At 36.9% G+C, this 26,358-nt stretch overlaps 1 protein-coding gene across 2 annotated transcripts; it reads left to right on the plus strand.

Moving 5' to 3' along the window:
- The first annotated feature begins 1,876 nt into the window (after positions 1–1,876).
- On the plus strand, positions 1,877–25,948 carry Gtpbp10 (GTP binding protein 10). 2 transcript variants are annotated; one of them, XM_008822515.2, is made up of 10 exons: positions 1,877–1,978; positions 4,424–4,617; positions 5,939–6,030; positions 7,170–7,314; positions 12,942–13,015; positions 14,623–14,675; positions 16,810–16,917; positions 17,738–17,815; positions 22,678–22,801; positions 25,209–25,948. In XM_008822515.2, exons 1-10 carry the CDS (start codon positions 1,976–1,978, stop codon positions 25,478–25,480), a joined length of 1,143 nt encoding a protein of 380 aa, XP_008820737.1. In that variant the 5' UTR covers positions 1,877–1,975; the 3' UTR covers positions 25,481–25,948. The 2 variants fall into 2 exon arrangements, with proteins under 2 accessions (XP_008820737.1, XP_008820736.1); XM_008822514.3 differs by having other exon boundaries at positions 1,903–2,008.
- The last annotated feature ends 410 nt before the right edge of the window (positions 25,949–26,358 follow it).

Genomic DNA, 26,358 nt, shown 5'->3' on the forward strand with positions numbered 1-26,358 from the left:
GGAACAAGAACAAGAACAAGAATAAGAAAAAGAACTAAAGATCTAGTGGGCTGAAGAGAAAATGGCAGGAAAGCAAATAAACATATGAATACCAAAATTTGGGGGAGCTCCAAATAAACCAAGTGAGAGATTTGGTACTATGGCAAGAACTGGATTAAATGAATAAATTATAAGACATACAAAATTATCAAAGATTTAGCTTTTCAGTCATCGTTTTTGTTTACTGTCCTAGTTTCGTTTCTGTTGCTGTGATGAAATACCCTGACAACCTACCCTAGGAGGGAAGGTTTATTTTAGTTCAGAGCTCCAGGTTATACTCTATCATTGTGGGGAAGTCAAAACAGAAGTTTGGAGCAACCACAGTCAAGACAGAGAAATGAATGCATGCATGTCTCCTGCTCAGCCCTCTTTCTCCACTCATATACAGTTTAGAACCCAAATCCATGGAATCATGATATCCATTTTAGGCTGGGTCTTCTCCCATCAATGAATGTAATCAAGACAATCTCCAACAGATATGATCACAGGCCAACCTGATCTATACAATCCCTCATTGAGATGTCTTCCCAGGCCATTTTAGATTGTGTCAAGTTGAAAATTAAAATTAACTATTATATTTTTTAAAGAGAACATCGAAAATTTATATTTTTCATACTCTAATTTGTGAGTTCTTAATAAAACCTCATCTGTTTCCATCATGCCTTCCAATAAACTAAGTATTCTGCTTCTTCTCCGCATGTACTCTCTGCCCTATAGTCTATGCAGACTATACAGTGTCAAATGTACACAAATGTTACTCTAGCCCAAAGGAGTAATTTATCATGTATGGAGCAGTATTTTATCATTTATGCATAGAGCAATGACTAGTACATTCTTACAATACCTTCTTTTCGAGAAGAATATTCTAGCTCACTGAGTTATGATGTAGTAGTAATAAAGATTTAAAATAATCCAGGAATAAGGAAATACATTTATATATAATTATGTGTTTAAATTATCAAACAACTGTTTTACCTTTGGCAATAACTTTACAAGATTTCAATACAACCAACAAGAAAAATAAAGTAGGTAAATGGGAATACTGAATATATATCTCCAGCTTTTCTGTTATGTGAGTACTTGTTTTGAACAAGCAGAAATGTTACTATGAAAGTCCCTTCTGATGATTGAACTGACATTTTTATAGCTACTGACGATTAAAATAAAGTATCAGAAAGAGAGTAATTAAGGTGGGTGTGGAGGTGCTCACATTTAATTCCAGCACTCGGGAGGCAGAAGCAGGCAGAAGTCTATCAGAGTAAGGCCAGCCTGGTCTACACATCAAGTTCCAGGCCAGCTGGGGCTACAGGGAGACTCTGACTCAAAAAGATCAGAGAGAGAGACATAAGACTAGAATACAGTGATTCAAATGGCAGCATATTTTCTGAAGATTTAATTTTTAAAAAAGTCTAACAATACCAACCTACTATCCTGATAAATGAAAGGCAAGTACATAGATGGAGACAAATCATTGTCTTTTTTAATGGGGGTTACTAAGCCTGTCATTCAGCAGTTTCCCTGTTTAGTTTCCGTGTCCTTCTCACGTTTGGTTTTACACCTCTTGGAGGGGTTTCCACTAAGAATCTGGCACTTTATAGTTTGCTCAGTTACCGTAAAAATTCATGCGATGCAGCGTAAGCTCCAGCTGCAGTTCATTGTGAATGTTAGTTAACTCCTGAGTCCTACAGCCCCGGCCACACCGCTACTTCCACGTAGTCTCAGCGTTTTACTCTGTTTTTCTGCACCAAGGACACTTCCAAGTTTCAGAGGGACGCGGAATGTGCACTGCGCATGCGTCTCTTTCTGAGCCAGTTCCCTATACCTCGAGTGCGCCTGTCCGCAAGGGACGTCATCACGGCAGCCAGCCGTGACGTCAGGAGGCGTGCCGGACTGAAGTTCGCTGGGCTTTGGCGGGAGGCCTTGGCCCTTCGCGCTCATGGTACGCTGCGGTATCGCGCTGTTGAGAAAGGTCCGTGCGGGGTTCCCCTCCACAGCCGCCCTCCTGGCTTGTCTCTCCTAGCCGGCTCCGCTGGGAGAGCGTGTCCACGTGACATGGCCCGACGTGTGGCGTCAGCTGTTTGGATTCCTAAATAATCCATAAAGGGTGTAATGCGCACGTGGGGCAGAAAAGCAGGGTACTTGCCTGCCCGTTAAACACAGTGTTAGGTATACGTGGAGTGAAGGGGCTTTGGTTTTCAGTTTCTGTTCTGGCTCCCATTTTTAAAAGTAGTAGCTCTTTTGATAGATTTCACTTTCCTTGCACTGCTTTTAAGAACTTTCTGAATTTTTTTAATCAGGAAAAAAAAATTAAAAAAAAAAAAAAAAAAACATTTCGGACGTGGGGGTAACACGTCTGTATTCCCAGCACTCAGTAGACAGAGATAGGCAGATTTCTGTGAGTTCCAGGTCAGACAGGACTACAAGGCGAGCGAGACCCTGTCTCAAAAGTAAAAGTAAATCAGTCAATCGTGCTAACTAGTAACAGTTTATGAAAACTGACAGGCATCGTATTTAAGCCGTTATAGACAGGACTACAAGGCGAGCGAGACCCTGTCTCGAAAGTAAAAGTAAATCAGTCAATCGTGCTAACTAGTAACAGTTTATGAAAACTGACAGGCATCGTATTTAAGCTGTTATCTCGTGATTAACCGTTGTGAGGTAGTCCTTATAAATGAAATGCCTAAGTCTTGTGAATCTAGAAGACAAAGACAAAGTCCTACGTTGAACCCACCTTTAAAAGTCCTTACCTAGAGTCTATCAGAATGGTTAATGTCAGTGTTAAAAATCTTCAGATATTTTCAATACTTAGAACTATTCCAAATTATTCAAAACGTGAATAATAACTTAAGGAATTACTCTGTAAAGGTATTTTTGTTAACCTGAGAGAATAATACAAAAGATCGTTATAAGAAGTGAGTGATTTAGTGAGGGAAACTAATACTAAATGCAGTATAAGATTTCAGAGGGTATAATCCAATTTCTGAGAAAGCCAGCAAAGTCCGGTAAGACCTGGTGAGAGTAATTGTGAAATCTTCCTCCAGTGCTCTCTCAAATAATAAAGCCATGTTTTAGTTCCATTATTTAAGAGTACATTGAAAATTTGACACTGGGTTTATGATAGAAAAGAACAAATGACTAAGAGAAAAACACTGGGTAGAGTGGCACGGGAGGATGGGAAGGGTTCAACAAGGACAAAAAATACTGAGAGGATAGGGTAAGGGCTTTGTATAGGACGATGAATTTTATTATGAGCAGTAGAACCCAAAAGTCATGATGGTTTCTGAGTAGAGAAAGAACATAGACATTGGACCCACTTCAGGAAAAAGATGCTCTTGGCTAAGATGGTGGATGTATTCAGTGATGAGACATTGAAAGACCATTTAGGAGCTAATGTAGTGGTCAAGGTTCTAGGACAACAGTTCTGGGAAGGAGTTGGGCTTCTGGGAAAGCAGTAGTTGTAGTTGGAAGACATCCATTTATGCAGTCCCAGTGAACTGATAAACTGATTATTTTTTTGAGGGAACAGGATTTCTTAACGTTTTGTTTTGGAAGGGCCATCCATTCAACTGATATCCTTTAACCAGTTACGTGTTTGAAGGGTTTCAAATGTAAATGAACTACAGACCCTGTATTCTTTTTTGATTATTTTTATTTTATGTATATGTGTATATTGCTTGCATATAGATAAGTGCACCGTGCCGTGCAGTGCCTGTGGAGGTCAGAAGAGGCTGTCGGATCCCCTGGGACTGGAGTTACGGACAGTTGTTAGCTGCCATGTGGGTGCTGGGATTTGAACCCGGGTCTTCTGCAAGAACAACCAGTGTTCTTAACTGCTGAGCCATCTCTCCAGCCCCAGACCCTGTATTTTTAAACTAAGCTAGGTGAGAGTTACTAGTACCTATGACATCATCCAGGAGAGAAAGTTTAGAATGAAAACAGAACAAAGGGTAGAGGCTGGAGCACAGGTGAAACAACTGACCTCTGAAAAAGAGGGTCCTTAGAGAGAGGAATGCGAAAAGGAAGTGATGTAAGAAAAGGCTATAAAATTGGCGTACAGAAAGCTATAACTGATTCTTTCTTAAAAGAAGTCTTAGTAGAATGAAACGAGAAACAGCTTTTAACTTGATAAACATACAGGGGCTGGAGAGGTTGCTCAGCATTTAAGAGCACTGACTGCTCTTGCAGAGGACCTGTGTTCGATTCCCAGCACCCACATGGCGGCTATGAACTGTCCTTGACTCCAGTTCCAGGGGAATCCGACGCCCTCTTCTGACCTCTGTTGGCATTGCATGACATGGGTGCACTCACATACATGCAGGCAATATACACATAATAAAATATATATTTTTTAATCTGGTATACAAATGTTCTCTCCTTTTTTAAGTATGGAAATTTCATTGATAACCTGAGACTCTTCACCAAAGGAGGAAGCGGTGGAATGGGTTATCCTCGTTTAGGTGGAGAAGGTGGAAAAGGTGGTGATGTCTGGGTTGTAGCCCATAAAAGAATGACCTTAAAACAACTTAAAGACAAATATCCTCAGAAACGGTTTGTGGCTGAAGGAGGAGCCAACAGTCGGTGAGTGCAAATTCAATGATTTTAACTTCCTAAAAATCAAACCCTTCTGGAAAAAAAAAGAAACAGAACTATACTGATGATTCAAAGTAAATTATTTCCTGTGCTTGCAACCAAGCAAAAGTCTAAAGTGAGTATTTTTGAGCCTTTGAACTTTATCCATTTATCCTCTTGGTGTCCTCTATGTACTTCCTCTTTGGAAATAGAAAATTATCTGAATCCCTAATTTTTCCTAAAATTACCTTGGGCAAACTTTAGGGGCATTTCCTCAAATTTCACTCATGCACCTCACTACCATGAAAAGTCATTTATAATTCTTCCACCCAGATAATAACTACTATTTCCTTTAATTGACTTTTCTAAGACTTTTCTGTGTTTATAAAAATGTTATTATTTGAACACAGATTGGGCTCCTGGCACCCACATGGCAACTAACAACTGTCCATAACTCCAGTTCCAAGGACTCTGTTGCCCTCTCCTAGCCTCAATGGACACGTACAAGGCGTGTTACATACATACAGGAAAACACTCAGACATATAAAGTCAGTTTTTAAAAAAATTTTAAAAATGTAAATTTAATTATTTGTGTATAAAATCTAGCATCAAGTAAAAAAAGAAATGAGCACACAATATTTTATAACTGTCTCTTTGTAGTTAATATTTTTTCAGTGTATGAAAATTATTCAGAATGTTGTATGGATTAGTATGAGAATTAACATTTTTATCATTTGCCTTTTAAGGCTATTTGTTGACTTTTGCCACCCCCCCTTTTTTTTTTACTGTCCTAGCCATAATATATATTAATAATATCCTGTGTGGATACTTTTTTGTTGTTGTTGTTCAAATTTTTTTTGACAAGTTCCTACAAGTGGGCTTACTAAATTTGATTATACCAACTTATTCTCAAATAAGTAGTTTGAAAGTAGCCAATTACTTTCTTATAATTTAAGTGCTGCCAGGTAGAATCAGTTTTTTTAAAAGATTCATTATTCATTGGATTTGGGGTTTGTTTTTTTCTTTTTTTAGCTTATTTGTATTTTAGCAATCATTTCAGATGTGCAATATATTAGTTCATTTTGCGTTCAAATGACTCTTAGTGGTCAATTTGGTAACTAAAATCATTTCCATTTTTGTAGGGCACAGTAATATAAAATACAATAAATAATTTCCCCTTAATATTTGACCTTTTAACATCTGTATTACTAAGAAGAGTTGATTATAGTCTGGGTAAATCATTGTATGTGTTTAAAATATAAGCCATTTAATTTAGCAGGTTTTCTTTATTTTAATTTAATTTTCTTCTTCTTCTTTTTTTTTTTTATAGAGTAAATGCACTAAAGGGCTCCAAAGGAAAAGACTGTGAAATCCCTGCGCCTGTGGGTATTTCAGTAACCGATGAAAATGGTAAAATTATAGGTGAGTGTACTGTAGCTTCTAAGCTTGTGGAAAATGAGCACATTTTCCAAAACTGATTCAGAGTACTGGGGAATAGCTTGTTAACTTTCAGAAGAAATTTTTCTTCAATTTAAAAATTACATTTATTATTTATTTATTGTGTGTTTGTGTGTGCATGTGTGCCCATCTGCCTGTGGAGGTCAGAGGACAATTTCCAGGAGTCAGTTCTCTCTTTTCACCATGTGACTTCTAGGGAATAAAATCAGGTCCTCAGTCTGGATAGCAAATCTTTGCATACTGGCCCAAGAAGAAATTATTGTAATATTTATAATTTTAAGTTTTTAAAAAATATTTTATTTTATGTGTATGAGTGTATTGCCTGCATGTATATGAGTGCAATTCCCTCAGAAGTCAGAAGAGAGAGGGCATTGGGTCCCCCGGAGCTGGAGTTACAGATGGTTGTTAGCTACCATGTGGGTGCTGGGAACCAAACCCAGGTCCTCTGAGAGCAGCCAGTGCCCTTTACCACTGAACTATCTCTCCAGCCTTTTTTTTTTTTTTCTTTTTTTTTTTCAAAGACAGAGTCTCCCTGTAACCACAGCTGGCCTGGAACTCACTATGTAGACCAGGCTAGTCTCAATGTAACAGAGATCTGCCTGCTTCTGCCTCTGGAGTGCTGGGATTAAAGCTGTGTCTCACCACACCTGGCTTAAATAGCATTTTTAAAAATTTACCCCAAATTTGCCACTAGATTTAAGGTCACTTTAAAGAGCTAAGAATATTCCTTGGTTTTAAAACATAATGAGCTTCCTTTTGGGGTCAGCATTTGCCTGTGCATGATAGGTAACACTTTACCTAGAGCTATCAGCCCTAGAGGGTTGCATTTAAGAGTTTTTTAGCTCTTTAGATTTTTAAACTGGAATTTCTTGGCATGTATTTCTGTTTTGTTTTTGTTTTTGTTTTGTTTTGACAGTGTTTCCCTAGTCCCAACCCACCTGGAAGTCACTATGTCAACCAGGCTGGTGTCAACCAGGCTGCCTCTGTCTCTCAAGGGCTGGAATTAAAGGCATGTGCCACCACACCCAGTGTTGGCATGTATTTCTGAAAGAAAAATACCATATTATTAATTTCATTTGTTAATGTTTGTCTTTCTCTCAAAGGAGAACTCAATAAAGAGGAAGACAGAATTTTGGTAGCTGAAGGTGGCCTTGGTGGTAAATTACATACAAATTTCTTACCTTTGAAAGGTCAAAAACGAGTAATACGTCTTGACCTAAAAGTTATAGCTGATGTAGGCCTTGTAGGGTAAGTACCATTTTTAGTCTTACAATACTTTTAAGCATACAGCTCATGACTAGAAAGTAAATGTAAATAATAATTTTTGGCAATAAATATTTATAGTTTATGGAATTTTTATGTTAAGTGTACTTTCTGCTAAATGCATAGTTGACTCTTGAAAATGCAACAGTTGGGGTACCAAGCCTGTGACTATACCCCCTGCATTGAGAAGTCTGTGTAGATCCATCTTCCCTCCCTCCCTTCTCCCCTCCCTCTCTTAAGAGGGTCTTATGTGCTCAGGCTAGTTTGGAAATCACCATATAGCCCTGACTGCCCTCAAACTCTTAATCCTCCTGCTTTAGCCTCCTAGGTGCTGAGATTGTAGGCATGTGCTATTGTCTTAGTTGTGTTTCCTGTTAACTATGGTGAAATACCTTGGCAAAAGCAACTCGGTGGGAATGGGTTTATTTTTGCTTACAATTCTGAGTTACAGTCCATCATAGTGGGCAGTTACAATAGCAAGAGTTTGAGAGAAGTGATTGCATTATAGCCACAGTCAGAAGAAGATAGCAGTAGATGCATACATGCTTGTGTTCAGCTGAACTTCCATTTTATACAGTCTACAACCCAAACCCAGGAAATGGTGCTACACACATTCAGGCTAGGTCTTCATGCAGAAACCAACATAATCAAAACAGTCCCCCACAGGCATGCCACAAGCCATCCTAATCTAGACAGTTCCTCATTGATGATGATTCAAAGATGATTCTAGATTGTGTTGAGGTGACAATTAAAACTGACCATTACAGCCACCATGCCTTGTTCTGCATATAACTAACTTTTGATTTCTCCAAAACTTAACCACTAATAGCCTGATTGTTGACCAGAAACCTTATGGATAACATAAATAGGCAACATATATTTTGCATATTGTATATATTAGATGTGGTTAAAATGTAAATATATAAAAATAAATATATGTGTATGTAATGGAGCTAGAGAGATGGCTTAGTGGTTAAGGCCACTTGCTGCCCCTGCAGAGAACCCAGCACCCACATGGCAGTTCACAACTATCTCAATCTCCAATCCAGAGAATCCACCACCCTCTAATGGCCTCTGCACACACGATTATTTGTTTTTATTTTGTGTATATGAGTGTTTTGCCCACATTTGTGTAAATGCACCCATGTTGTGCAATGCCTGCAGAGGTCAGAAGAGGGTGTCAGATCCCCTGGAACTGGAGTCACTGGCGGTTGTTAGCTGCCATGTGGGAGCTGGGATATAAACCCAGGTCTTCTCCAAGAACAGCCAGTACTCTTAACCACTGAGCCATCTCTCCAGCCCCAAAATAAAAATAAAAATTTAAAAACATAAAAACTGTGAGAGATTACTTTTTTCTGTGGTACATAATTTCCAGCGAAGGGAACTGCTTGTATGGAGATGATTATTGGCATCATTCTTTTTTTTTCATATTTAGTTTATTCCTATTTATGAGGTGAAATATAGAACAAAAATATTAAAAATATCTATACTACTGCAGCTTTTAAAATGTTGCTCTTCCCCTGATATTATAATCTCACCTTTTTAAAATAATGTGATAATTTATGTTATCTGATAAATATTTTTCATTGAACTCTTTCCCTGTACTTACATGAATTTTACTCTTTAAGTCAAAGATAAGGATCTTTCAAATTTGTTTATTCAATATGACTGCACTATCATTTTCTCTGTTGCATTCCATGCAAATTTTAGAATCAGTTTGCTAATTTCTCAGAACTAAACAAAAAAATTTCTTCTGTAATTTTAGGCGAAATTGAATTTACTGGTTCATTTAAAATAAACTGTCTTTACAAGATTGAGTCTTTTTAAATTCATAGCAACTAAAAGTCTAAATTAATAGCTCTCTAGTTTTTTATTTGAAGGTAGTATGTGTGTGTTGGGGGTAATTACATGACATCTTAAGTGGATGTTTTTACCACAGTTGAGTTTACTATATTATTACCAGGAGGTAGCTATAAAAGTACTAGAGTAGCACAGTATGTACAGTAGTACAATTTAATTTTATATGGATAAGTTTATTTTAAACCTTTTATTTATTATGTGTACAACTGTATTGCCTGCATGTATGTGAGTGCACCCATGTCCTGCAATGCCACGGAGGTCAGAAGAGGGCTTCCGATTCCCCTAGAACTGGAGTTAAGGACAGTTTGTAGCCGCCATGTGGGTGCTGGGAATCGAACCTGGGTCCTCTGCAAGAGCAGTCAGTGCTCTTAACCGCTGAGCCATCTCTCCAGCCCCATATATGGATAAGTTTTAATACCGCATTATGATGTTTGTTTAGATTCCTTTTTTAGTAGTTTATTATTTTTATTTTATGTGTATGAGTATATTGCCTGCACCTGTGGAGGTGAGAAGAGGGTGTTAGATCTCCTAGAACTGAAGTTGTTAGCCATGTGGATGCTGGGAATTGAACCCAAGTCCTCTGCAAGAGCAGCCAGTGCTCTTAACCCCTGAGCCAGCTCTCCAGCCCCATTGTTTAGATTCCTCTTGATCTTGAATGGCATCATGTATGGTCTGTATGATGGTTAACTTGTCAACTTGATTAGATTGAGAGGTGCCTAAGTGATTAGTAACTTACACCTCTGGATACATCAGTGATAATGAAGGGATAAGGGCTATAAATTGGCAGTACTGTCTCATATTTTGGAGGTACCAATAAAATACATGGGAAAAAGGGAGAAAGCTCACTAGTAAAATGCCCACCCTCTTCCTATAGAAAAATATTTGATTTTTCAGAAGTAGCTTTGAAGGCCAGCCTGGTCTACATAGTGAGTTCCATGCCAGCTGGGGCTACAAGAAGACCCTGTCCCAAAAAAACAAACAAAGCAAAACAACAAAACAGAAATGACTTTGAAATTATAGTCAGTATTAAAACATCAAGAGTCTTTGAAGAATATTTGTGTGTCTAATGAGTTTAAATTAGGTAACTGTTCCTGAAGATACTGCTGTGAATACCAGTATAAGCAGATCCATGTAGCTGTTCTTGACAAGGAACTGATGCTTAAAAGAAAGTCACATAAGTAATATACTGCATTGCTGCTGTCAGATTCTGTTTCCTATTCTCACAGAGGCTATGTTTTTACTCCTAGAATTGTACTTTGACACATTAAAAAAAACCTCACCTGTTTTTCAACCATTACTATCCTCCTGCATACACTTTAGTCTCCTTGGAAACAACTGCTTGCATTTTCTGAGCTTGATCATATTATAATAATATGAGAACGTTGGAATTAAATATTCAAGGACAAAAATGGTTGCAAGTTGCTTTTCAAATGGGGGCTGGAGAGATGGCTGAGCAGTTAAGAGCACTGACTACTCTTGCAAAGGACCCTGATTCGATTCCCAGCACCCACATGACAGCTAACAACTGTCCGTAGCTCCAGTTCCAGGGGATCCAACACCCTCTTCTGACCTCTATGGGCATTGCACTACACAGATGTACTCACACATATGCAGGCAAAATATTCATACACATAAAATAAAAATAACAAATAAAATACTTTTCTTTGTCTTTTTTGAGATAGGGTCCCCCTGTAGCCTCAGCTGACCTGGAACTCACTGTGTAGACCAGACTGGCCTTGAACTCACAGAGATCTGCCTGCCTCATCCTCCCAAGTGCTGAGATTAAAGGCAAAATAAAATACTTTTTTAAACAGGTGTAAGAACTTTGGTAACATAGGAAGAGAAACAAAGCATTAAGGAATCTTACAGAGTTCACTACAGAAAGACCATTCATAAGGAAAATTGTTAAAAGAGCTTGTAGACTCACTTTTTATAGAATTGCAAAGTAGTAGTTGCAGAATATTCTGCTATTATTTCAAATGAAAGTTTGCCAGAGTTTCTGAAAGTAGAGTTTCCTCAGTTAGAATGGACCTCTGAAAGTAAGGATCACACATTTCATGCTGTATTTCTAGTGTCTCATTTACTACTTTATACAAAGTCAGTATTCATATCTGTTAGGTAAATTTAATGAAAATATACAATTGTAGTTTAAGAGAGAATTTTTAAAGTGATCCGTATTCTTAATACTTTAAAAATAAACAGTAGGCCTTTCTTGAAAGAAATCTGCAATAAGGTCAAAAGCCTTTAAAATAAGCATGTATTTTAACCCAACGTCTACTCTTGTAGAAATTTATCCCGAGAAAGAAATTGCAGACTGTACAAAGGTTTAAGATGGTCCTCATGCTGCATAAAGCATTTAGAAAAAAATGAGATAGAGCCATGCACTTACTTGCAAAAAGAAAATTCTTTTTTAATTTGCAATTAATCCCATGACTGAAATATCAATATCTGTTAACAGTACATGTCTCTTCAGTTGTATACGTATTTTTAATTATATTTATTCCTTTGTGTGTATTATGTGTTTGGGTACACATGTGCCACAGTATGCATGTAGAGATCAGAGGACAACCTGTGGCCCGTGGGAATCAGTTCTCTCTTACTACCGTTTGGGTCCAGGAGATCAAATTCAGACGGTCAGTCTGGTTAGCAGTGCCCTTACCCACTGAGCCATCTCACTAGCTCTTACATATTTTTGCAAGGTTACTTAATGATTGCAGGCAATTGGCAGCAATATAAATATTTATCAGAAAATTGGTCAAATTGCATATTAACCACTGAAATATTATTCAGCTTAATGTTATTCAGTTTAAAGGTACATCAGTTGGGGCTGGAGAGATGGCTCAGCAATTAAGAACACTGGCTGTTCTTGCAGAAGACCCCGGTTTGAATCCCAGCACCCACATGGCAGCTAACAACTGTCCATAATTCCAGGTCCAGGGGCTCCGACAGCCTCTTCTGTCCTCCATGGGCATTGCACAACATGGATGCACTTACCTACATGTAGGCAATATACTCATACACATAAAATAAAAATAATAAATACTTGTAAAAAATAAAAGTACATCAGTCAACTATGTAGTAGTCTTTAGAAAAATCAAGACAGACACACACACACACAATATCCAGGGCAAAACAGCTTGTTAAATGATACCATGTAGAAAAATCCATACTGTAGATAAGAAATTCTATAGGACAAATAACTCCATTAAAAAAATACATTGCAAAGGGAAACAAGAAACACTGGCAGTATATTAGTACTTACCGAAGCTAGATGATGACTCACCAGATGTGTTACTCCTCTGCTTTTGTGTATGTGTGAAAATGCTCCTAATCTAAAACACAGTGAGTAATGTTTTGTCAGTGTTTGGGTAAAACTAGTGAATTGCAAGTTTTGGCTTTTAATTTTATCTTTTGTATGAGTTGAATAACAGGTACTTTACTTGCTTAATTCTGAAATATCTTCAGTAACTAGGATGAACTTATATTTACCTTTTTCATAAATATATTTTGTTCTCAAGTTTTCCAAGATTATTTTAGATTCCTTTTCTTTGGAGAGAGCAAGTCAGGATTAATCCCACATCCTCTTGCATGCGGAGTGCCCATTCTACCACTGAGCTCCACTCCTATATTCTACTTTTAATTCCAGAAATATTCAAGAAACCTACTTCCTGAATTATTGAGAATTCAGAAATATACAAATATTCATAATATTGATACTTGGTGTAATGTATAACTGCATTTACTCATTTCAGATTCCCAAATGCTGGAAAATCCTCTTTACTAAGTCGGGTTTCTCATGCAAAACCTGTGATTGCAGATTATGCTTGTAAGTGCAATTCGATTGTGTGTTTTAGTGTATTCAGGTTAGCTTTAGTTTGACAACTTTGACAGCTAGAATGTAATTATTTCTTCATAACCTGAAACCTTCACACCCTGCAGTGAAGTCTCTTGTGCTTATTAGGAACAACATTGTTGCTGCACAGTCATTTATTTGTTGTATGTAGGATTTTATAAGCTATCACACTGTGATAAATACTAGGAAGACTGAAATGAATACTTTCATTAATTTAACAAAATATGTTTCTAGAAACTACATTTGGCTATGTTACAAAGTCTGGTAGACAAAACCAGCTTGTGTTATGATATTAATTGCACTTACAGATTAGTGGGAGAGGTGTGTGTGTGTGTGTGTGTGTGTGTGTGTGTGTGTGTGTGTATGTGTGTATGCATGTATATGGAAGGTGGGTGGGAGGTTTCTGTGAAAGAATGTAGATGACTTCTGTAGACCTCCTTGAAGAGACTGTGCTTTGGCTAAGATAATCAGTGCTTTGGACTAGTGTTAAAGGGTTAAGTCATGAAAACAGCCTGTACACAGCTTAGGAGTGGCCAGAAAGTGTGCTTTTCCAGAGAACAAGAAGTATAGGAAAGAGAGAAGTGATGCAAATCAAATCACATAGACTGTCTAGGCTGTATTTCATCTTATTAAATAACTAAAGAGTGTTTGGAAGTCTTTAAGTAAGGAATAAAATAGATGTACTTTGTACTCTCAACCTATGATAGAGAAATTAATTGGCATTAATTAGCAGAAATTATAAGGCATTAACAAATATGGGAAGACTAGTTAGTAGACTAGTGTGGTAGTTAGGTGAAGTTTAATTAAATATTTGGTTAAAGCGTTGAGTGAATATGATAGGATCTTTACCATGATTAAACTAAAATGCACAGAATGATATTACCCTGGAAAATAATACAGACCATTCAAAACTTGGACTTTGGTGAAGTAGAGTTAATTTTGAATTGCTGTTAATTAAGTGATCAGTGTTTGTTAGAATACACAGGACTCCTCAGAAGAAGAAAGGAGGGAAGACAAAAAGTCCTAGAAACGGGCTAGTGTTGGATCAGTAAGGCTTAAGAATAACTCAGTAAGAAAGGATTTGAAGAATTTCACTGCAGAACCAGTGGCCAGAACCTAGTTTCGGAAACCCCTAAGCATCCTTGAGTTGTTCTTTTCAGTATAGTAGAACTTCAAGGCCCTATGGATAATTAAGCTTGTGCCTAGGCAGATAATAAAAATCTATATTTCTTTTTAAAAATAAATTGTAAAAGGCAAAGATAATTGTAACTTCCATTCCAACAACAACAAAAAAAATTTTTTTTGGTCTCTTTGAGACAAGGTCACCCTATAGCCACAGCTGGCCTGGAACTCACTACATAGACCAGGCTGGCCTTGATCTCACAGAGATATCTTCCTGCCTTTGCCTCCTGAGTTCTGGGATTAAAGGCGTGAGCCACCACGCCTTGCTTCAACAATTTTTTTTTTTTAAATTGAATTAAACTATTCATAAAATAAATATTCTCTCTATGCATAATGACATTTTTGAGAGAACTAGCCTTTTATTTTTCTCCTCAATTTACTGTTGTTTTTTCTTTCAGTTACAACATTAAAACCTGAACTTGGGAAGATTATGTACAATGATTTCAAAAAGGTACAATGACTTTTAAAGTAAAACCCATGATTAGGTGCAAAAGCACTTTGTTTTGGTAGTAGGACTTTTTAATATTTACATGTTTCTGTAGTCTTAGCAAAAAGCCAAGATTGTTTTATGATAGGTAAAACTGTGGTCAAATAAATTCTGCTCAGCACTATCAAACAAGACTTAATTTCTCGTGTTTCTAAATGTTGTGTTCAGTTTACCCCTATAGAATTATGTCTTCCTTGTGCTCTCGTTAATCTCTGTTTCTTCTCAGCACAAGTCCGTGTTTTAGTACCACATGAGTTCCTGGTCTCCATTTCCTCAAAGTACTCTCTAGTTCATGGAAATGATTTCATTCCAACATCCTGTTTGGGGGGGGGAAGTTTTATTGGGGTTTTGATCTCATCTAGTAATTAAAATTTATATTCCTTCTTAAGGAAGAACTATAGATTTATGTCCACAGAGAAGCTTGCACATGGATGTTTATAGCAGCTTTGTAATTACCAAAACTTGCAAACAACCAAGATACATCTCATTATGTGAATGGATAGGTTTGTTACATCTAAAAAGTAGAATGTTTACTTCTAAAAATGGATGAATTATTAAGCCCTGAGAAGATACAAATGACCTTGAGTTCATATTACTAAGTGGAAGAAGTGAAAAGGCAATGTAAGATTTGGTATTCTAGCAAAAGCAAAACTATGGAGAAAGCAAAAAGTCAGCTTGCCAGGATGAAGGAGAGGGAGGACTGAATAGACAGCACAGAGAAATGTTAGGATAGGGAAACTATTCTAGATGATACTATTAGTAGTAATGCATTATACATCTGTTACAACCCACAAAATACACAAGACCAAGAATGAACCCTTTGGAAAACATGTCTTTAAATGATAACAATGTGCCAGGGTATGTTCATGATATGCTCTGAAACAAGTCAAAAGACTTAAATAATGACATAACAGTAAACAATAAAAGTCCAACTATTATAGAATATTAAACACTAAATAAAGTTACACTACATAGCATAATATTGAATAATAGTGACCAGTATTTAGAAGAAAAGAGAATATTACTTATACCTAATTTTTAGAGAAATCAATAGAGAACTTCTGAAAGAAATTTCAGGATGTGAGACAGACCTCTGTAGTATATGTGCACTTCCTTGTCTTATAGCCACAGCTTCCTTTCAGACTCTGGATTCCTTATCTACACTGAGCAGTGGATGAACCACACTGCTTCCTATTCCTTACTGCATCTCGGAATCACCTGGGAGGGCTACAATTAGCAATAACAAATGGTGCACAGTCCCCAGAGATTTAAAATTAACTTTCTTAGGGATTGAGCCTGGCTGTTGTATGTTCTTTATAGGACTTCCCTCAGTAATTGTGATGATACATGGTGAGGTTTGAAAAGCAGGACTATAAAGTGATTGGTAATCATTGTTACCACCTGCAGGAGGAGTTAAGCTGTTGCATTGTTTCACCTTGTAAAAATAGCAATTCTTTTGACTTTGTATTAACAGAAAGGAACCGCTTTGCCATTTGCAATTGGAATTTAAAACTTCAAACTATAGAACTCTAGTTATTATTAAATGTGAATGTTAATGAATTCTGATTATAAAAGTTGTAGTTCCATAAAAATTCATAATTATAGTGTAGCATAGAGTGACAGGCTTTCAAGGCCAATGAGATGGCTCAGTGGGTAGAGGTACTTGCATGTAGGCATGACAGTTCAATCCTAGATCCCACGGGTTGCAGGAGACAGTTTCTTCTGACCTATAGAAGCACACCATAGTTTGCACGTACCTTCAGTCACTCACACATATGCACAGACACAATAAATAGATAAATAAATAAATAAATTTAATTGGGTTACCTGTGAAAAGAAAAAGAATTACAGACTTACATGATTAGTAACTGTTAAAGTAATAAATGTTAAATGAATACTCAATATCTACAGATTGGTAGATTAATGAGTTTAAATGAAACTCAAATATCTGGTAACAAAAGATTTTCATTTTTAACACATTCATCAGAGGAGGATAAATTAGGGATTATTTGTATATGAAATTTGAGAATTTTGGAATAAATTGAACTGTGATTTTCATATATTTTTCTTTCTCATCTAATTATTAACTGTGTATTAGATTTCAGTAGCCGACCTCCCGGGTCTGATAGAAGGAGCACATTTGAACAAAGGAATGGGCCACAAATTCCTCAAGCATTTAGAAAGAACCAGGCAACTGCTTTTTGTTGTAAGTTCTATGCACACTAGTGGGATGTTCATATGAATTAACTTAGTTTTCCTAAAAATATTTTATAAGTAATATTAAATGTGCCATAAGACCACATTTTCAAACTGATGGAATGTGGTCCCATAAGATTTTATAGCCTAGTGACATCATAACCATCTTAGATGACTAATTATACTCTGAATTCACACAATGATAAAAATCACTGGATGTGTATTTCAGAATGTATCCCTAGTGTTAAGGAATTTATGACTGTATTGGTAATTTTAGCCCAGTAAGTCTCTTTTGATAAAGCACATAGACAATCTCTGCTTGTAATATGAGGGGCGGAATGCTCTTCCTAGTATCTACATTTGACCATATAAGGTTTTGGTATTCTATTATATAGTAGCTCTTTCATTCCTACTCAATGATACTTGAGTTATATATAAGATTCTCAATTTGCCTTTAATCCTAGCACTCAGGAGGCAGAGGCAGGTGGATCTCTGTGAGTTCAAGGCCAGCCTGGTCTATGTAGAGAATCCAGACCAACTGGGGCTACAGGGAGACCCTGTCTCAAATAGACCCCCCCCCAAAAAAAAGATTATCTATATTGGTATAAATCTATATTGGTCTTATCTATACTAGTTTTTCATTAATGGCTCATTTTATAAACTATAATGTTTATAGTTGCCATGACACCTCAATACCTGTTCTTATGTTGAATTACTAAATTACAGTGAAATATACATTGAGAAATTATTCTTAGCTTGCAAGAGCAAAACATTTCAAAGCATAGAACTACATAACCATTTTATGTTGTGGGCTATCCTGTTTTTTTTAGGTTGACATTTCTGGATTTCAGCTTTCTTCCAAAACTCAGTACAGAACTGCCTTTGAAACCATAATACTTCTTACAAAAGTAAGTTTTCTGTTTTACTGTGGTCTGAAGCTAGTCTAATATGTAAGGATATAAGAGTAATTAGAGTTAGTACACACCCTGCCTTTTAAGAGATTTTGTATCAGTTAAAGACTCGGCCTTGCTATTTCCATGTCTTTAGTATGTACCCACTCTTCAGCTATTGCAATGGACGAAGCCCTCTTGTGCTTCCACATCCCCTATTTCATCTTGATTTGGCTCTGATGATTCTTCTTGAAACATTCTCCATCCTTAATTTCATGAACCTTATCTTTCCCTCTTTCATTCTTTTTTGTTCAAACCAGAGTCTCATGAATGCCTGGTAAGCCTTCTACCACTCTCATTGCTTCCAATTGCTATACTCATCCATCTGCCAGTTCTGTATCAGATCTTTTGTTTGTGCTTTAGACTAGGTACTTGTTGGACATCTTTCAGTATCACATTCACCATTCAGATGTTATGCATAAGCTAACCTTTTTTTGTTTTAATTCTTTTTTAATATTTTATTATTTTTATTTTATGGTGTGAGTGTATTGCCTGCATGTATACAGGTGTACCCATGTCATGCAATAACTGTGGAGGCCAGAGGAGGGCATCGGATCCCCTAGAACCAGAGTTATAGATGGTTGTTAGCTACCATGTGGGTGCTAGAAACCAAACCCAGGTCCTCTGCAAGAGCAGCCAGTGCTCTTAGCCATTGAGCCATCTCTCTAGCCCCTGTTTTAATTCTTTAGCCACCTCCAGAACTTTATTACATATGTAAACCAGAAGCTTGAGTGGTCTCAATTCTTTTTCCTTACCACCTACATGAAGCTCTGTCAGTTTTGCATCTTAAATCTCTCTGAAAGCCATCCACATGCCTCAGCCACACGCTATAGTCTTGGCTCCTTTCTTACTAGAATATTTTTCTGGTATTCCTGCTTCCACTCTTGCTTCTCTCTGTTTATTTGAAAGTTAGTGTTCTTCATGAAAGAACCAAGCTCAGGTTTGTTCCCTGCTTAGAACACTGTTTCTCCCTGTTGCTGTTAGGTTAAAGTCTAGCCCAGCTGCTGTCTAAGGGGGTCTGGCAATTTGGGCCCCTCCCAGCTCTTCTTCCAACCCCCTTTCCTTAGGTGCTGCATTCCAGCTATATAATTTCTCTGTAATTATGGTACAATGTTACTTACCTCTAGTTCCTATTTTGTTTGCTAAGTTTTATCTGTAATGAATAACGCTGCTATGAGAAGTTGTGAATAGGTTATTGTGAAGACATGCTTTCATTCATTCCTCCTGGATATATACCTCAGAGAAAACTTGGTGGATCATATGCTAGCTCTGTATTTAACATTTTGAGGAACTGTCAAACTCTATTCAAATTGCCTATACAATTATGCCATTATGCAGTCCAACCAGCAATATGCAAGAGTTCTAGATTCTCCATCAGTTTCAGCATTTGTTATTGTCATTTTTATTTTAGCCATTCTAATACTTAGTTTGTTACAGTTTTGATTTTAATTTTTCTTATGATTAATGATGTTGAGAAGATTTTCACATGCTTATTATCCATCTGCCTTTGAAGAGATGTATATTAAAATCTTTGGCTATTAAAAAAAATTTTATGCTGGTGATCAAATCCATCGTCTTAAACATTAGTCAACATTCTTTTACTGAGTTTCAGCTCAATCATCAGCCTCCAAAATTTATTTTTTGACTAATACATAAAAACATAAAACTCCTGCATATTAATATGGGGTACCATGTAATATTTTGTCACATGTATGTATTGGGTAATGTTTAAATAAAGTTAAATATATTTCATCAGACATTTACTGTTTATAGTGAAAATATTCAAAATGTTTTCTTCTAAATTTTTAAACTATGCATTAAATTATTTTAATGAAGTTTTTAATTGAATTTTTGTGTATTTCATACAAAACATCTTAATCATCTTTATACCTCTCCCCCCCATCTGAACCCCCCCCCCCATAGTTAGCCCTGGCAGATTTCAAGCATTCTATCATATATAAGGCCTGTCAAGTCAAGTTAGTGTAGCCAGATGTCCCTCAGTGTGAATTCATCCACTGGGGCCTAGTCAGCCTATCTAAAGTCTTTCCCTTAAAGAAAATCAGCTGTCTCTCACCCAGCAGTAATCAGCTACCTATAGTTCTTTGGCTAATGTTGGGGGCTTACTGCCCATTTACCCAGTTCTATGTTGGGTCTTTGTCTGCTTGAGTTTACATGGGTCTTGTATGTGCTGGCACCATTGCTATAGGTTCATATGAACAAGGTCCCAGGACCCTGTAAGACTGTTTCCTTGTAGTCATGCACCTCCTGCCCTGGCTCTTACAATCTTCCCACCCCCTCTTCTACAATGGTTCTTGAGCCCTGGGTGGGTAGTTTAATACAGGAGTCCTATCCAGGGACCTACACTCTGCAGACTTATTCTCTATGCTTGTGGTTGTTTGTGGCCTTTTGTGTTCATTGCCCTCTGTTGCATGAGGGAGCTTTGTGAAGAGAATTGAGAGATACATTAGTATTCTCCCTACATCCTGTTCTATGTTCTGTGAGCCTTAGGTATAGAGATTCCATTGTAGATGTGTCACTTAGGGTTGGGCATTTCACAGACACTTATTCTCTGTGTGTGACAGGTTGTGGAACTCTGTAATAGTCTCCGTCTGTTGCAAAAGAAGCTTATTTGATGAGTCATGGAGGGAACATACCTCAACATAATTAAAGCTGTATACAACAGACCAAAAGTCAACATCATTCTAAATGGAGAAAAACTGAAAGCATTTCCATTAAAATCAGGAACCAGACAGGGCTGTCCAATATCTCCAATTCTTTTCAATACAGTCCTCTTTCTAAAGCAATAAGGCAATTGAAAGAGATTAGAAAAGCAGAGATCAAGTTATCCCTATTTACAGATGATATTATACGTAAGAGATCCCCAAAATTCTACCAGAAAACTCCTAGAAATTACCAACACTTTCAGCAAAGTGGCAAGTTACAAAAGCAATCTATAAAAATCAGTAACCTTTCTATATACCAATAGCAAGCAGTCGGAGAAAGAGTACACAGAAAGACTCCTCTTCAGAATAGCCCTAAAAAAATCTAGGACTAAACATAACCAAAGACATTAAAGATCTCTACAATGAAAATTTTAAATCTTTCCATCAGGAGATGGAAAGACCTCTCTGTGCTCATGGATTGAAATAATTGCTATTGTGAAAATGACCATCCTACCAAAGGCAATCTATAGATGCAATGCAATCCTAATCAAAATACCCATGACATTCTTCACAGAATTAGGAAAAAAAAAATCCTAAAATTCATATGTAAGTACAAAAGACCCCGGATAGCCAAAGAATTCCTGAGCACAAAGAACAATGCTGGGCAGATTACCATACTAGATCTGTGCATTAAATTATTGTTTTTCATAGTCACTCTCCTATGCAGTAGCACATCAAAGCATCTTTCTACTGTCTGTAGCTTGTTCCCATTGATTGCCCCCCACCCCTCAACTCTCTACCACCATTCTACTCTCAATGTCTGTTTCATCTTTATTCATTCATCTCTATCAACTTTACATTGCACATATGAATAGAATCCTGGTATTTGGGTTTTTTTTGTTTTTTTTTTTTTTTTGTCTGACTTACTTCATTCAATGATTTCCAGTTCCAGCCATGTTGCTGTAAATAACAAAGTTTCATTGTTTTTTATGACTGAATAGTATTCTGTTATATATACTACATTTTCTTTACTCATCAGTAGATGGACAGATCATTTTCATTTCTTGGCTATTGTGAGTAGTGCTGCATGCAGTGAGTATGGCAGAACAGATATCTCTTCAAAATACTGATATCCTATAGATATGCCCAGTAGGGAATTGCTGGATCATATAGTAGTTCTGTTTTTAATTTTTTCAGAAATCATGGTATTATTCATAATGGCTGTACTAATTTCATTCCCCCCAATAGTGTGGTCTCTACCCTTGCTAGCACTCTTATTTTTGTCTTGGGGGAGGGGGGGTCACTAGAGGTCAGACTTGGGCCTTGCACATTCTAAGCATACACTGAGCTACATCACCCCAAAATATAAGATTTCAAAATGTAAAACTGTTAGAAAACAACAGCATAAGGGAAATGCTTGATCTGGTTCAATCAAGGTACTTTTGGGTATGACTGCACAGACGTGAAAGTAGGCAAAAGGGATTGCATTGAAATAGCTCTGCAAAGCAAAGCAAAGCAGGCAGTCACAGGGGAAGAGACAACCTGCAGAGTAGGATAAAATATTTGTATGCCATGTGTCTAATAAGTAGTTGTATTCAAAATATATTAGTGACTCAACCAACAGGGTGGCACACACTCCTGTAATCATAGCTGCTTGGAAGGTAGAGGCAGGAGGATCAAGATTTCAAGGCTGACCTGACGAACATTGTAAGGTCCAGTTAACCCCGCACCCCCTCCCCACAACAAAAACAACAAAAATTATTTTGCCTCTGGATTTGATGTCATATCTGAGAGCCTGTTGTCTATTCCTAAGGCACAAAAAATTTACTCATAAGTACATTACTTTTTCCAAGAATGCAACAGATATTAGATTATCATTATTGACTTCTGAATCTTATCTCTGTTAAGTCTATTTATCCGCATTTGGCTCTAGAAACAAAATCAGCTGCCTCTGGACAATCATGTGAGCTGGCATGCTATATCTATGTTTGGCTTAGCCTGAAGCATTTTCTGAATTCCTCTGTTAGCTTTATAGTTATTGGGATTTATTATTTCAGTGATATGAATGAACTCTAGGTTTCCCATGCATTAAAAACATCACTGTGTAGACCATTTATTTAGATACTCTTGAAATTTTTTTTTCTCTTTGATTTAAAGGAATTGGAGTTATACAAAGAAGAACTTAAGACAAAACCTGCACTTTTGGTAGTTAATAAAATGGATTTGCCAGATGCCCAAGTTAAACTTCATGAACTGATGAAGCAACTCCAGAATCCTGAAGGTAAATCACTCATTCATTTGAGTCCTGTCTAATGAGTATTTACTATGTGCAGAGAATGTTGGAGATTTTGGTGAGGGAGGGGTTAGTAATCCTTGCCTATGAAGCTAAAGATGACCTTGAATTTGCGATCCTCCTGCCTCCTAAGTGCTGGACTTATTAGCGTGCATAACTTTGATGATGGTTATAACCAATGAAAAAGAAAACAACAGTTTCTACTCTTAGAAACTCTGTATTTGAAGAAAGACCACATACTGTAGGAAGCATTCAGATAGCATAACAGTTATCAAGTTTCAAAGTATATGATATGGTTAAAGTAGAGGAAACAGAAGAAAAAGTAAAGAAAGGTTACTTTGGTCTGAAAAGGTCAAAAACTCTCTTGCCTGGTGGTTCATCCTTTAATCCGAGCACTTGGGAGGCAGGAACCGGTGGATCTTTGTGAGATCGAGGTCAGTCTAGTCTACATGGTGAGTTCCAGGCATGCTGGAGCTATAGAAAGACCCTGTCTCAAAAAAAGCAAAAAGAAAAAGAACTAAAGAAAAAGCAGAGAACCAAAACTTAAGTGGGCCCTTAAAGAGTGCAGGAAAGGGCAGGAAAGGGCAGGAAAGGGCTCAGTGGTTAAGAGTACGTGCTGCTCTTACAGAGTTTGGTTCCCAGCATCCACATCACATCAGGCAGCTCACAATCACCTATAACTCCAGCTCCAGGAGGATCCAGCTCCAGGAGGATCTAACACCTCTGGCCTCCAAGGGTACCTGAACTCACGTGCACATACCTACATAAAAACACACACACATACTCATAATTAAAAATAAAACAAATCTTTAAACAACCAAAAAAGGGTACAGGAGAAGTAGATAAAATGGAAAGGGCAGTCTCTACCTGTGAAGTCTGCTTCAGGTTTTATCTACTGTAGAATTTCATTCCCCTGGTACACTGTATGTTTAACAAAGATAGTAGTTTTAAAGAGGGTTTTTTTTTTTTTTAACAGACTAACTCCATAGATCTCTGAAGAGTGTTCATATTTAGAAAAGAATGTTTAGTTCTGTGTATGTGTAGCAGGAAATAAATCCTGACTCCAAATGGATTTCTCTGAAATTTTTAAAATGGAAATATATCCTCTGTATAAAAAAACTTAAAAGAGACTGTCCACAGTGTGGAAAAGTGACTGTTATCAAGTACTTCTATCCTACTGTGATGATGCTTTCACCTTTCTGAGTCTAGGAGAGGACCTCGTGCACAAATGAAGAGTGGGGTATATGGCAAGTGGCCATCTGTGTTTAAAGAGTACTAATTTCGTCTCCTTTTTTACTGCTGGGGTGATATTAGGGAAAATAGATTGTAATATACCAGAACTAGCAGACAGCACCAGAAAGTCCTTTCTCCCCTCTTGAAACCCATTCTTCTCTGTAATTTACAATGCTAGAACTATCCTTGAGTTAACATGCTAGAACTATCCTTGAGTTGGTAAGTTACTCTTCAGATAGAAACATTCCCTAATATTATTAGTCTTCACTCCTTAATACCACTTTATCAAGTCAGTAGTTCTCTTTGCTAGTTGGTCTTACAAGAGGCGCTAGCAGAAGTGAGGTTAACTCAAGAGCATGTAGGTGTTCTAGACCAGCCCAGTTCTTCAGTTAGCCTCTCTGGACTTTTCCGGAGGTTTGTAACTGAGAAACCAGCTTCCATGTTGGTTTGTCTAGTCTCTTTCATTTTAGCCATTGTAGGTTTTTGTTTGTTTGATTGTTTTGAGACAGGGTCTCCCAGTAGCACCAGCTGGCTCAGAACTCATTACATAGGCCAAGTTGACCTTGATTTCTGCCTGCCTCTGCCTCCTGAGTGCTGGGATTAAAGGTCTGTGCCACCATGCCCAGGCATTTTAGTTTGCGTCATTGACCTATCCAGTCAGTATGCTATTCCTCTTCCCACTGCCATGGTGTCAGGGAGAAGACAATGTAGTGTTTGTTAGCCCCCAAAGAATGATAGATTGGATGCAGATAAAATGGTCTGTCATTGAAGTATTGCTGCTTATGCTAGTTTAAATATGAGTCTATAGATAGTGATAAGCTTGTACCTTAGAGAAGTAAAATTTTTCTTTCAAAGTGTCTATTTTGCCTCATTTTATTGACTCCCCCAAAGCAAATTTTATTATTTATTTCATTGTCATGTTAATTTCCTATTTTTTTCCTTGTTTGGTTTAAAATTAATTTTTCCAACAGTTCTTTTCTAAGTTCTTATCATGTGTGAAGAACTTTACATAGTAAAATGCAAGGAATTTATGAGACAGAAGAAGACAGGAAAGTATTTTAAAAATGGAAGTTTTCGGTTCCCTTCATGAATAAACCTCTAATGTTGTTTTGATTTACTTTAAAAGGTGATGAAATCACTTTAACTATGTTCTTCGTTTCAGATTTTCTACATTTATTTGAAAAACACTTGATTCCAGAGAAGGCTATAGAATTCCAACATATCATCCCCATTTCTGCAGTTACGGGAGAAGGAATTGAAGAATTAAAGAACTGTATAAGAAAATCACTGGATGAACATGACGACCAAGAAAAGGATGCATATCATAAGGAACAGCTGCTTAATTTGCAGAGTTCTAGTTCAGGTTCTTGCAGAGTATCACCATCAAAGCATGCTATTACTACTTCCAGAAAAGATGTGATTCAGATCCAGTAAAAACCATATTGATGGAATACTATTTAGTCCTAACAAAGAAGGAAATCATGTTATTTTTGAAAATACAAGTGAGCCCAGAATACATTGTGTTCAGGGAAATAAGCCAAGCACAGAAAGACAAATACCACATAATCTTACTTATTTGTGGACTATAAAAAATTGAACTGATACAAGTCCAGAAAAATAGTGATTACTAAGGATAGGAGATGGGGATTGGAGAGGTACTGACCAAAAAATAAAAAGTTCAGTTACTGTGAATAAGCTTTGCAGATCTGTTATGATCTATATGATATCTATAGTTATTACAATATAGCATATTTTAAAATTTTGTAAGGCTATAGGTTTTAGGTTTTAAGTATTGGCTCCACAAAAAAGATCTGAGAAAATATGTATTTTAAATTAGCTTAATTGTGTATTTTAAAACATACTGGATATGATAAATAGACTAGGATAATTTTTGAAATTGTATTAATTTGAAAACTTCCCACATATTTTTTAGCACTATTAGTAGGCTTCCTAACATGCGTCATCATTCAGGAAGATAAAATTTCTTAATTCCTATTGATGCTTAAAAAATACAAGTAAATTTTTTCCTTTATGTGAATTTTCGTATAAAATTTACATATTTAGGTGTTTAAGGTAAAACCATTTCTGTCTTTCTAATGAGGCTTCTCAGTCCTTCCCAGAGAAAACTACTGCTAATGGCTTATATTTGTACCCAAGTGAGTTCATTATGAATGAGTTCATTATAACTTCTCCATCTTTTTTTCTTTTTCAAAGTAGAGGCAAGTTAATGAGCTTGAAAAAATTCTTCAGCCAGGCATGGTGACACAGGCCTGTGATCACAGCACTTGGGAAGGAGAAATAGGACTTTGACT

The sequence above is a fragment of the Nannospalax galili genome, unplaced genomic scaffold, assembly GCF_000622305.1.
Source record: "Nannospalax galili isolate Female #2095 unplaced genomic scaffold, S.galili_v1.0 scaffold85, whole genome shotgun sequence".
NCBI classification, from domain to species: domain Eukaryota; kingdom Metazoa; phylum Chordata; class Mammalia; order Rodentia; family Spalacidae; genus Nannospalax; species Nannospalax galili.

What these genes read in the sequence shown, in the direction of transcription:
- Gtpbp10 (XM_008822514.3), top strand. Translation starts at nt 1,976, where the DNA reads ATGGTACGCTGCGGTATCGCGCTGTTGAGAAAG. An exon ending in GTATCGCGCTGTTGAGAAAG is followed by an intron (nt 2,009 to 4,423) that starts GTCCGTGCGGGG and finishes TCCTTTTTTAAG; the next exon opens with TATGGAAATTTCATTGATAA. An exon ending in TGTACAATGATTTCAAAAAG is followed by an intron (nt 14,676 to 16,809) that starts GTACAATGACTT and finishes ACTGTGTATTAG; the next exon opens with ATTTCAGTAGCCGACCTCCC.